This window comes from Callospermophilus lateralis, chromosome X (assembly GCF_048772815.1).
Source record: "Callospermophilus lateralis isolate mCalLat2 chromosome X, mCalLat2.hap1, whole genome shotgun sequence".
Classification (NCBI taxonomy): domain Eukaryota; kingdom Metazoa; phylum Chordata; class Mammalia; order Rodentia; family Sciuridae; genus Callospermophilus; species Callospermophilus lateralis.
Window position 1 is genome coordinate 24,904,387 of NC_135325.1, and position 13,746 is coordinate 24,918,132.

The window sequence follows — 13,746 nt, forward strand, 5'->3', positions numbered from 1 at the left end:
GACACTTCACCCAGACTCATCAGAGGCTACTCCAAAGCTGGCACGCCTCCCTTCCACATGAGCACTCAGAGAAGTCTTATTCAAAGGCCTCTTTCTCTTTCCCATTTGTTTTCCTATAGGGTGGGGTGGGGAGAGCCCCTAAACGGTATTCTTACCTCTTACTTTAACTCGAAATTTGCATGTGCCCTTATTCTCAGCTCTGTCATAAACTGTATACTGGATTTTGTGGTCTCCTTCTGGAAAATGCGAGCCTGGGGGGAGTCCTTTTAGAATAACACTTTGGAGAAAAAAAAAGAAAACAAAAACACCAAAGATAATTTTTTAAAAATATTTAGTTATAGTTGGACACAATACATTTTATTTTTATGTGGTGCTGGGGATGGAACCCAGCGCCTCCCACATGCTAGGCAAGCGCTCCACCACTGAGTCACAACCCCAGCAAAGGTGACTCTTATAGACCTAAAAAGCAGTTGTTGAGCTCCTACTCTGCCCAGGATTTAGGGAGACTAAAGGGCCATCACTGAACCACTTTGATCAGAACAAAAGTTTCTTGAAGAATAGGATCTTCTGAGCTTTGCTCTGTTTTGGAAGAGCAGTTTGAGATCTGAAAACAAGGCCCCTAAGACTAGAAAGTTTAGATTATATTTTCATGCTGAAGGATAGAACAGAGGGTGGAGACTCTCCAGTCTTACCCTTGTTCTCGAGTGGACCTGAATGGCCTCCCTATTGGGAGGCCTAGGGAATAGTTTATGAGGAAAATCATTTAAAAGTGTAGTCCAAGGAGTTATTGACAATTTGGCCATTTGGCCATACAGGGAGCACAAGAAATTTTTTTACTTTTTCTTTTTTTTTTTTTTTGTACCAGGGATTGAACTCAGGGGTGCTTAACCACTGAGCCACATGCCCAGCCCTTTTTTGTATTTTACTTAGAGACAGGGTCTCACTGAGTTACTTAGGGCCTCGCTAAATTGCTGAGACTGGCTTTGAACTCATGATCCTCCTGCCTCAGACTCTGGATCAGTAGAGAACTTTTCTGAACAAAAAGGCAAATTCTCTGTGAGTCCTTTGTTATTGTAATATAATAATAATAATAATAATAATAACAATAATGATAATAACAATAATTTCTCTCTGCACTTACTTACATAAATCTTACACACACCAGGCACAGTTCTAGACTTTTTACATATTAGTTTCTTTAATCTTACAAAACCCTATCAGGTAGGTAATACTCTCCATTTTACAGATGAGGAAGTTGAGGACTGAAGTTGTGCCCAAGATCACACAGCTAGGGTGACTCTAGCATATTTGTTCTTAGCTATCTGATGAGAACACCAATAACCACAACATAATCAAATGCCAGCTTTTGTTTATTTTGCAATATACAGATAATTCCCTGCTCTCTGTAGTTCTTGGGGAAAATGATGATATTTGCTAATAATAGATATGTGGAATTATCACTGTCACCATTGAGGAAAGCCTTACACATAGGTGGGTGAAGTAGCTGTTCACAAGGTATGAAGTGAGACCTCCTGGCAAAGTGTCACAAATACCACCATTTAAAGATATGTCAGTTTTGGCTTTAGATGCTTTAAGATCCTTAGGAAGCAGGTTAAAAATTCACATAAATCTGAAGGGAGTGATCTTTTGAATATGAGGAGCTGCTAACCTCTCTGAGACTCCATTTCATCTGTGACATGCAAATAACAGGAGTCAAAAGGGAAATTCAAAGGAAACACTTGTCTCAGAACTTGACACTACAACCTTTCCTCTTAGAAGCAAACTATGTAATGGTGGCTTGGAAAGGACACGGGAGGAGGGGGTCACGGGAGAAATGTCAGGGAAGCAAGGAGCCAAGCAAGAGCTGAAATGGGGACAGGACAGCCTTCTCTCACTGTTCATCCTGCTGGAGCACCTTCCCCACAGCATCCTGCTCCAAGCCTGTGTGAGCCTGGGGCTGGAGAACTCTGGAAGCAGATAGCTGTGCTGGACAGAGGGGCAGGGGGCTACTAAGATGATCTTTTAAAATGTCACATTTCTGGCTGGAGTTATAGCTTGGTTGGTAGAGTGCTTGCCTTGCATGCACAAGGCCCTGGGTTCAATCCCCAGTCCCAAAAAAAAAAAAAAAAAAGTCACATTTCACTCAGACTTTTCAGGCTGAGACAGGAAGATCATGAGTTCAAAGCCAGCCTCAGCAACTTATCAAGACCCTATCTCAAAATAAAAAGGCCTGGGAATGTAGCTCAGTGGTAAAGTGCCCCCAGTACCAAAAATAAATAAATAAATGTCACATTTATAACCATAATACACAGGTTACCCATAAAAATCCCAAGGCAAAGCTTTTAGACAAAACAGGGGGTGCATCTGGTGATTTAATATTGTATGTTTATTATAAAGGATTTCAATAGCAATTATAGTTGCAGAAATCTAAGAAACTACTATATGCTAGGGGCTGGATCACGCATTGTTCTAGATCCTGAAGAGTCAAAGATAAATAAAAGCCAATCCCCAATTATGTCAACTGTGACTTTTTTTCTATTCTCTCTCTCTCTCTCTCTCTCTCTCTCTCTCTCTCTCTCTCTCTCCCTCCTTACATTTCAATCCCAATCCCGTAAAGTTTCTCCTAAGGGCTTTATGTACATGTATATGTGACAGCAAATACATTTATTTTGAGGCAAGTTCTCTCAAAGTCACCAGGCTGGCCTCCAATTCTATATCCTCCTGCCTGAGCCTCCTAAATAGATGGGATTACAAGCAGTAACACCATGCCCAACAAAGAGTCAGACTTTATCTTTGAGAAGTTACAATGGGAAACACAACTAGTACTATTTAAACTAGATGAGGCACTGGAGGGAGATTATCTGGATATATAAATAAAATATCCTTTAGGGGTGAGAGACTCAACCTCTTCTTACTGGGAAATGTTCTGTTATTGCTAATAATTGTATAAAAATGTTCTATCTTGCACAATTGATAGGATTCTAGAAAGTGTTTCCCATTTCATGGTTCACCAGGGGATACGTTGGAGGCAACCTTTTTATCCACAGATGAAAATTCTCTGGAGTGGCCTAATCGGGTCACATACATTAAGGCACAGATGTGAGCATGCTGAAGTGAAGTAGTGGCCTCCAGGGAACATGCTGCCTGGGTACAGGCCCAAATGACAGATTAGAACAACATGTGCTGAACTTCACCAAAGAGAACCACCCATTTTTAAAAGCATCTCAGAGGAACATCAAACTACTAATGCAATGAATGAACGGGTCCTGCAGAATAGGGTCAAGGTGGCAAGAAGGCAGAGGATACTTTTGCTTTATTTATAAGCTTCTGTAAGTGTGTGGATGTGGTCAAAAGTTTAAAAAAATAAATTAAAAATCAAATGTTTGGAAAGAAGCGGATGCAGCCTCCAAACCAAGGGGTGGAAGAGTTTTGTGCTAAACTATACCCACAGAACATAAGGGGATAGCACCTAATTGTTCCTGCGAGACTCAGGGGACTTCCTAGTGTAGCTGGAGGCCTGGTAAGGCCTGCACACACGAATGGAAGCCTTCTGGGCAGGCAACGAGGCGGATTCTATCCTAGAATTAACCAGTTGGCTTCCTCTTTCTCCTTCTGTTCTTCCTCTTCCTTTCTTTCCTCCACCCCTTCTTACAAATAGCTACTAAGTACTAACTGTGTGTGCCAGACACAATTCTGGCCATTGGGATATGGCTGTGAACATACTGTACTGGAGATAGGCAATAAACAAACATAGTACTAAAACATATAGTATGTTAGATGGTGGCCCCAGGGGCAGGCCACACCTGAAATCACAAGTAGCCCATTACAGACACACTCTCCCACTCTGAGTTGTAAATGTCTCACAGAAAATAGATAGCCTGGGCTGGGGACGTAGCTCAGTGGTAGAGCATTTACAGAGCATGCGTGAGGCCCTGGGTTCCATCTTTAGTACCTTAACAAGAAAAGAAAAGAGCAAGAAAGACAACCTCATTTCAGATGCCAAGTTTCACTTACTCGGTAAGAATGCCATCTGCTGTATCTCTTCCTTCTGGTGTCTCCCAGGATACACGTACCGTTAGCTTATTGGGTTCAGCAATGCGTTCCTTCACACTTGGGCACTTGATTCTAGGAGGTTCTATATCTGAAAATATAACCCAAACATTCTCACCGTCATCAAGAAATATCTTGTCAAATTGGGGCTCGACACTCACTTGATGTACCAAGACTTCTACACATATTTTTGAAGAGTTTCTTCACTCCCTGTATTTCTCTTCCCTCTTTTCATTACTCTTTCTCTCCTGCTGAGTTTTGGAGATTGTGTGGGTAATCGCACGCATAGAACTAAACCTGCAATCATCTGGCCTTGCTAAGTGTCCCATGAGGCACTGCATTAGCTCCAGCTCCTCTCCACGCTTCTAAACTCTGCCAACTAACTTGGCAACATCGCAGTTACCAAGCTAAAGCTAAAAGTCATTTGGCTTTAGTGAGCCCCTCCTCCTTTAAAGGCAACGATAGAAAATACTAGCAAAGGTACCCTACCTATCATCTAATCTGATTCAATTCAAGGCAACAGATCTTTCATGAGTGCCTAACTTACCTAAGGCTTCGTTCCAACTGTGGTAGGAGGTGTGAGAGAATTAGTGACCCTGACTTGTCAGTTTAAAGTGTTCTAGGGGGATTATGTCACCATGCATGAAATATAACACAAGGTGGAAAATGGCACTAACCCAGCCAGGGTAAAAGTGAATACTATGGAGGTGCAAAGGAGCCACCTGAGTCTTTCATTTTTTAGATGTGCAAACTGAGGCTCAGAGAGCTTGGGTGATTTATTTAAGACCATGCATATAAGTAATGGCAGTGTGAATGACATCACACGATGCACTTATCACTGGAGCAAGCTCCCTCTCTTGCTGGTATATCTAGTCCCAACATAGCATTCATATCTTTTTCTTTTCTTTTCTTTTCTTTTTGTACCAGGGCACTTAACCACTGAGCCACATCCCCAGCTCTTTTTTTTTTTTAATTTTTTTATATATAGAGACAAGGTCTCGCTGAGTTGCTCAGGGCCTTGTTAAGTTACTGAGGCTGGCTTTGAACTTGCCATCCTCCCGTCTCAGCCTCCGGAGCTGCTGGTATTTACAGGTGTGTGCCACTGAGCCCGGCAGCATTCAGTATCTTAAAACAGGTAATGGTCTGTCTGGGCCCACTCTTCCCTCCAACTTCCACTACATCATACCTGTGGTTTTGTGTTCTGGGACAGCAGTTTTACCTTTGCTATAGCTTCTAAAGGCCTCCCAAATTTCCCCAAACCAGTCTCTCTACCTGGCTATAGAAGTTCTGTCCCCTTACTTTCCAGATGGTTTGATAATGAAGTAAAGAAATAAAGGAGATGCCAATTCTGCATTGGCTTATATTTCATCTGATAGCTGAAGTGAAATCACAAGAGGCAGTTTGAACTTTTGCAAGTTCTACTTGATGATTCTGAGCAGGTAGAGAATGTATTTAAAGAGAGCACAGGACATTCAGCTTTGTATTGCTCTACATATCAATCAATAATTATCTAAATACTATTACAATCTGAAAGAAAATTAAATGTCCTTTTGATCCAGAATTTCAAAGGTCTTTGAAAATTACATGCATCAAGTAAAATTCTTCCTATATTTCCTCTGTGTCTTATAACTGCTCATTTTATTTGGGGTAAGAAACTATGAATAGTTTGTTAAACAATTTTACCTTTAGCTATCTGGATTCATTTTCATTCTGTGTCATGCTTCAATGGAGCATGCATTTACAGCTTTAATATACTAATCCTAAATTGAACAACTACCATATTTTATTGAATCTAAGTCACTACTTATTGTGCCATGCATTCCAATTTCAGGGATATTAAAATGTAAAAAAAAATGCCTCTTAGCACTTATAAAGTATATAAATGTTATATGAAAGATGATTTAAATGCATTTGAGGAGTCTATTTTCTAAGCTTAAAAAAATCCTTTTTTTTTTTTTTTTTTTTTTTACCATGATAGGTGATAGAAGACATATGAATATTTCACAGCTGTGGGTGATCAGAAAGACGAGTATACAATGTCTGCCATCTGCTGGTCAGAGAGAGCCAGCACTTACTGTATAGGAAATCTATTTATGAAAAAAATTTAAAGCAAAACAAGAGGAGCAAGGAGAGGATATAGATTTCCATATAGAATCATATCATGTTACCATATTTTCTTGGAGAGATAATTGTCAGAAGGAAGACAGACTTTTAGAGTGTGCCAGGTAAACTAAACCTTTGGATGATACACTGGGGTTTTGTCCTATAACAACTCTATGTAGTGACAGTGTGAGCAAATGCACTCCAAAGTAGGTCATCTAAGTAGAGTGTCAGAGCCTCCCACAGCCAGCTTATGTCCCGTTAACAATGACCAATGGAAACTGGCCTAGTTTTTCAGAAGTAGCACTCTTCCAAACCAGAAAAAGAATAAATAAGTCACTACAAATAATAGCTAATATTTCCTGAACCCTTCCTATATGCCCACCGCATGCTAAGCACTCCCCCTGCATTATTTCTTTGAATTCCAACAACCACCCATTAGATTAAGCAGTGCTAATAACATTCCCATTTATAGACTGGGAAGCATTTCTTCTCTTGGAGGATTTCTTTGTGGTCCGGGATCTTAAGGCACCATTACATATTTTAAATTTATTTTAATAAGCCAAACACTTCTGTGAGTTTGTTGGCTGTTGGCCTGGTGTTTTCTTCCAACCTTTGCATACATATTCTTTTGGGATTGCCTGCCACCATCTCCTCATAAAACCTTGAAGAGCAACAGCAGGACTCAATTCTAATTCATCCTCAAACAGCTGCCATCCCTCTCAGCTGATGAGACCAGCTGGCCTGCCCATCAGCCGATGCTCTAAAGACCTAAGCCTGTTATTCCCCAGCCCTGGGTCACCATAGCTTCTTATAAGTTATGATAAATTTCCATGAATGAAATGAACAAAGTTACTATAGAAACATAATTACTATTCCTTGTTGAGTCAGGATGCCTGAAGAGCCAGTTATTGTGTGGAAACCCTGAAGCCTTAATAAAAATCCTGTCCTCTGCTCTCTATCTCATTCATTGGAGACATCTGACAAACCATCTCCCTTCTTTGTGTTCCAGTTTCTTTGGCACCATAAGTTTTCAGAGAACTCTCCAAAAAGAATGAAAAAAGCCAAGAAGTGGAGCAATGAAATCCACAATTAAAAGTCACCATCTTTGCCTGAAAAATGCACAACTAAAAAATATAAAAGAAGAGAAGTTATATATTACAGTGTTTCAACTACTACAGCTTAACTATTTACTTGGAAATCCTTAACATGTCCAACCTTGTAGGTGGCGGAAATAAGGAAGAGTTTCAAAAGGACAATCACTTGTTCACCAACTAAAAATAAAACGCAAAGAAAGTAACCCTATGCCAATTACAGACCTAAGCTCTTCATAAGTCTGGCACCTTCTGCTTTCACTGGCTTGGAAGCCATCTAAAGTGACTGACTAGAAAGACCATGTAGAGAGGGTGTGTGTGTGTGTGTGTGTGTGTGTGTGTATGAGAGAGAGAGAGAGAGAGAGAGAGAGAGAGAGAGAGAGAGAGAGAGAGAGAGAGAGAGAGGCTAATTCAATCAGACTCCAGCCTGTATAACTTCCCCCAGCTGGGATGCAAGAAATGTGAGGGAAGCCATTTTGGATCTTCTATCCCTAGTCATCTCAACTATTACCGTGAACAGTAGACATGAGCTATCCCAATGAAATCCTGCCCAAATTTCCAACCATTGCTCAACTATGTTAAGCAATAACATAGTTGTTTGAAATCACTAAGTTTTGGGTGGTCCATTGTAGAGGAATAGATCACTGATACAAAAATCAGTTTGTGTGGTTGGTGATGGAAGAAAGAAGAGTTCATTTTGTGGAGGCATAGGAAGTCAGTGACTCCACAAGGCACAGCAGAACCTGCCCATTGATGATTCTCTCAATTGTTTGCTTCCCCTAACCAGAGCACAGTCCCTGTAGATGGCTCTGGGAAGTGTTTCATTTCTTTGGCATTCTAAGACTTCAGAGAACATTCCAGAAACAATAAAGGGGAGCAATAAAGTCTGCAATTAATAGTTACCATCTTTACCTGAGAGATGCCCAGCTAAAATTTCATTGGTCATACCTTAAAATTAGACTGGGCCCCTCAAAGTGTACCCATTCAGTTTGCACTGGCAAGCCAAAGAAGTAAAAACTAGATCAATACCTCAATTGATCAAATGGTTTTAAAACTGAAATTGGATTCCTGAAAATTCGGAAAGAATATGTATTTGTCAATCCATGAAAAAATTAGCATCATTGAAGGGCCCTGCAACAATGTACTGACACATTTATTCTTAGTCCACTGATGTTTTTATCAACTGTTTTTATCAGTTCAGCCCAGAAAATGTTCCTACGGGTCATTGGGTAAATCAAACTGTCAGACAGTTGGGAAGCTAGAAAAATGTGCTATCAATTTGCATATCTTAAGTGTTAGAGTTTTTTTCCCCCAGAATTTCCTTTGTGTTAATGAATATCTATATGTTCTGCTCTATAAGAAACATAAAACAATAAGTGAACAATTCCAAAAGCCATGTTGACTTTTACCCTGTCCTTTAGTAAAACAATTAAACGGGTGCCTTCTACATGTTGAAAGACATTTGCTGGGTTTTCTTTGTCCATGATTTTAAATCTATCAATTTTTTTTTCTCCTGTTTTGGCCTTGGAAGATGTGTTAGTCTAAAAGAGAGATCATGTGTCTACTGAAAATCTGGTCTCTAAATGAGGACTTGATGTAATTCCAACGATCCATTGTTCTATGTAACCAAAACTGACTGAAAATAGAAAGAGACAGAAAAAAAAATACCCCCCAAAACAATAGTGGTTACATTCTAAGGGTTTTTAAAAATATATCAGTGGAGGTTGTGGAGATCCTGCAATTTACAATATATTTTTTCTCCTACATTGAATTATCTATATCTATTTCTGTAATAACCATGAATTTGAGTCCACTGCCAGAGTAGAGTCTGAATAAGAGAATTAATTTTAACTTGTGGCACTTTCAAATTAGCCAGACCACAGGACTGACCACCTCAGAGTCAAAGAAAGCCCAGACTTCCCTCTTCCAGACTGTTCTGGAAGAGAATTGGAGCAACTTTCTCAGCACTCAGCACAGTTCTGGCCAAGATATTCTGGTTCAAGGTTGTGTGGAAACCTGGGAACTACTCAGCCCCCATGGGTCAGCTCCTAAAACAGGCTGAGGCTCTAAGTTATGCTCAAGGAACCCCTATCCCTGCCAACACACAAACAAACTTATTAAGCTAATTTAATACATTTAAAGCCAGAGAAGTAAATGATACCTTTGGGGTAAAATTCGCTGGGGACAAGCTCCAACATGTCTGGTACTCAAATCAAAGAAAGCACTGCCGGCTTGCTTTCCCTATTTTTCTTTTTCCTGGGAGCTCCAAGCTTTCCTGTGGCTCCCTCTGCCCGCTTTGGCCATCTAATTGCATGCACAATGCTCTTTCCCCAAATATGCCTGAACCTTATACTGGCAAATTGTACAATAAATCTCCTGAAATTGGGGTTCATTTCTTAGTTTCTTCTTTCTCCCTCTGGGAAAGTTCCAGGACCATCTGGTCCAGCTTTAGACATGCTTGTTGCTTTTTGAGAACAACCAGCATTTTCTTTCCATTGTTGCACACAATCTGGAAATCTGAACAGTATGGTCCCTAGCAGGCTCTGCCAAAGCTTGCTTAACCCAAAGATTTTTGAGTTTCTCCTCTCCTCCCATCCTTACATTTGCCCCTTTCAAAAGGAGGGAACAGAGATTCATGTTTCCCCCTTTGGTTTGTTTTCAAGAATTAACTTGCACGTAACAAAGCTCAGGGAGATACTAAAAGCAACATCTGTCCAGTGTCCTTATGATCTGAACATCTAGCCTTAGGCTATGTCTCCTAAGAAGCACAGGTCCAAAGCGAACCCCTGCAGCACACTCCACCTGCACTCCTTGAGCAGGACTGTTCTGCAGTTTTATTTTCACTGAGCATGACGAGACTCAAGAAGAAAAGTTGAAATCCTCAGAGGACAGTGACCAGGCCAAACATTCTGTTGGTACTTAGTTTTGCTTTAATGTCTCTGTACTGACAGTGCGCAGAGAGTATCACAATGACATTGCTGCAGATTTCTTTCTTTCTTTCTTTTTCTTTTTCTTTTTCTTTTTTTGATACTGGGAATTGAACCCAGGGGTGCTTAACCACTAAGCCACATCCCCAGTCCTTTTTTTGTATTTTATTTAGAGACAGGGTCTCCTGGAATTGCTAGGTCCTCTCTAAATTGCTGAGGCTGACTTTGAACTCGTGATCCTCCTGCCTGAGCCTCTTGAGCCACTTGGATTACAGGCATGTGCCACCATACCCGGCTCCTGCAGAGTTCTTTGCCAGCTGGGTGCCACGTAGCCTTGCCAGTAGGAGACATTCTCATGGATTAGAAGCGGGAAAGAGGTAGGAGCCACTACCACTACCCTGGGCTCCTGACTTCCTTTTCGTCAGTAATGATGTCAGTTACAGAAATGTCAGCATCAAGTAGGCTTATGGACTTTTGGGTGCCACTATGATCCTACTTCTGCTCCTCCAGCTGTGGTCAGTAGTGGCTTCCTTATCTAACTAACTGCTGATAACAGGATTTGTGCAATTTTGCTCCAGTCCCTATATAAAATTCCTCTGTTTGAAATATCTAAAGTGGTTTCTGTTGCCCTGATTACTGACCAAAACAAGTGCCCACTTAAATGCCAGAAGAGAAGCCTAGAATAAATCTGAGTCAGTTACCTGAATTTAAAAAATATATATATATATATATTAATTACACAGAATGGTAGGTTCCATTGTGGCATATCTGTACATGCATATAACATAATTTGATGAATTCAATTTCCTAATACTTCGCTTGCCCTAATCCTCTTCCTTTACCCTAATGATCTCCCTTCTACTTTTATTAGATATTTTATTTGGACTCATTGCTTTTGTCAAATGAATTCAAGACACACTCTAGGTGTGACTTGGATATAGAAGGGTTTGGTTGCACATAATTTCCAGAGTGAGAATGGCTGATGCCAACCCAAGCCAGGCCAGGGAAGTTGTCTCATGCTGGCCCCTAGAGGATAACATCAGATTTTGGTCTTACTGTTGAAGTAACTGCCCCAGACACTGAGTAGTCAGGAAGGAGTCTTTGAGGGTAAATCACATTAGCAGACAGAACTAAACTGCTCTTTGGACAACAAACAAACACAAAGTACCCAGGAGCCAGGCTTCTAAGGCCAGCTAATTTGCCCACCCCTCCTCCCTCACTCTGATCCTTTGGGTCAGATATATCAGGTCTTAGGACCTGAGCTATCTCTGGATTCAGGGACTTTAGGCCTGAGAGCCTGGAGATGTAGCCCCAGGCTGGGATCTGTGTGACCTCAAGCAAGTCAATCCATCTCTCAGGCTTCATCTGTAGAATGGGGAATGGAACGAGAATGTTCTCTAAGGGAGGTCCTGGCAGCTCTCAGGGTTTATGTTTTAGTTAGCTTTTTCGAAGCTGTGACCAAAAGACTCAGCAAGAAAAACACAGAGGAGGAAAAGTTTATTTTGGCTCATGGTTTCAGATGTTCAGTTCATGGTCAGTGGACTCCATAGCTCTATGCCTGAGATGAGGCAGAACATCATGGCAGAAAGTCTGGTGGAGGAATGTAGCTTAGGACATGGCAACCAGTAAGCAGAAAGAAAGCTTCACTCACCAAGAACAAAACATAACACCAAAAGGCACACCCCCAGTGACCTACTTCCTCCAGCCACACCTTATCTGCCTATAGTTACTGCCCAGTTAATCCATATCAGTGGGTTAATCCACTGATTAGGTTGAAACTCTCATAAGCTAATCATTTCATCTCTGTAAATGATCCCCTGGAACAGTGGTTCTCAACTGTCTCTGCAAATATCTGCGACTATCCCTGGAATCTCTGCTCAATGCTATAGGACCCTGGACTATCTTGGTAGGAGTGTGCCACCTCTGCTCGCTGGTAGCTGCCTGAATAGCCAGCCAGAAAAGAGACAAAAGTCACATGGAAGCCATCAGTCTTGAAGTCAGTCTTAAGACAGAGACTAGGGTTAAGTCTAAGGCCAGGCCAGCAAGCCAGGGATACAGAAAGCTACTAAGCAAAGTTGGTGCTTACACTTCACTCATTGAATATTGATGCTGCCTTTAAAATCCACTATCTGAACACCCACTGCTCCTCCCCAAGCATGTGTTTCCCGGGGACTGTGGAATTTTCTTACCCACACAGGAGGCTGGCCGGCCGCTCCAGGCCTTGTTGTCCATACATGTGACTGTCCGTTCCCCTTTCAATGTGTATCCTGGTGAACAATAGTACTCACACCGGGAATTAAAGTAGGCACCATCAACACACTTAAACCCTCCATTTGCTGGCATAGCAAGGGTAGGACATCGCTTTTCTGAAAAGGAAAATCAGATCTTCAGTATTTCTTCATTTTTGACCATAGTGTTTCAGAATCCAGAAACTTCTATAAGCATACAGTGAAAAGTTCATTGAAATGGAACAGATGAAAGTAGAGAAGCAATGGCTGGCTATATGTCACACGGAAGAGATACAAAGTTTCAGGCCGGACTGGCTTAGGTTGGCATCTCAGCCAAGCCACTGTCAGAGGCTATTTCCCAGAAGAGTCTCAGATGAGGATTTGTCTGTGAGTGGCTTAGTAAGAAAGTGTTCCCAGGGGAGACCGGTGAAGAGAAGGGGAAAGCAGGACAGGGAAGGGGAGGGAGCCAAGCAAGGGGTGATCTCCAGCATAGTCAATATCAGCCTGCAGGGTGAATGACAGCTCTGAGCCTGTCTGACTCCAGGCAAGGAGGCTGGCCTTTGTTAATCCTTTACGCCTTAGACATTGTACAGCTCTGGGCTGCCTGTGGGGGATGCTTTCCCTTGTAAGAAAAAACAGAGAGGAGTCCTCTGAAAGAGCAACAAGGTAGACCGAGCAAATCTTTATTTATTTATTTATTTATTTATTTTGCGGGGAGTTCCAGAGATCGAACTCAGGGGCACTGGACCACTGAGCCACATCCCCAGCCCTATTTTGTATTTTATTTAGAGACAGGGTCTCACTGAGTTGCTTAGCACCTCGTTTTTGCTAAGCCTGGCTTTGAACTCATGATCCTCCTGCCTCAGCCTCCCAAGCTGCTGGGATTATAGGCGTGCACCACTGCTCTTGGCTCTGAGCAAATTTAAGGGCAAGGTGCTCAGAAGCTGGGGAACAGGTGAACCAGCCTGGTAAAAACACTGGGGAGATTTGGGTGAAACATTGATAAGTGTCCACTGCACTCACCCAGTTGCATAATCTGCATGGCCTGGATCAATTGGCTGCAGCCCTGAGTATCAGTTTCCCCAACAATGACTGGCACCCTTGTTTCTAGGGATCATTGCAAAATTTGAATGTTTGTGAAATGCTAGGCAAACACTACATGTTCAGTAAGTGGTGGCTGCTTTGAGTAACCAGGGCATCTAAAATGTGCTTCAACAATGCTGTACTACAAACAGCTTTCTTAGCCTCTGTGTGTCATTTTTTTTCTCAATCCCAACATCTATTTAGGACCCAGAATTTACTGAACAAACATCAACTATTTGCTGCACTCTCTTCTGTCCTTTCCCC

The 13,746-nt window shown here is 41.6% G+C and overlaps 1 protein-coding gene across 1 annotated transcript in view; it reads right to left on the bottom strand.

The window, feature by feature from the left end:
• Srpx (sushi repeat containing protein X-linked) overlaps window positions 1-13,746 on the bottom strand; it is a 94,699-nt gene that overhangs the window by 11,722 nt on the left and 69,231 nt on the right. The window contains exons 4-6 of the mRNA XM_077106918.1: window positions 12,361-12,537; window positions 4,015-4,141; window positions 156-277 (exon numbers count right to left, since the gene is read on the bottom strand). Coding sequence (XP_076963033.1) covers window positions 156-277; window positions 4,015-4,141; window positions 12,361-12,537 — 426 coding nt within the window. The remainder of the gene's footprint in view (window positions 1-155; window positions 278-4,014; window positions 4,142-12,360; window positions 12,538-13,746) is intronic.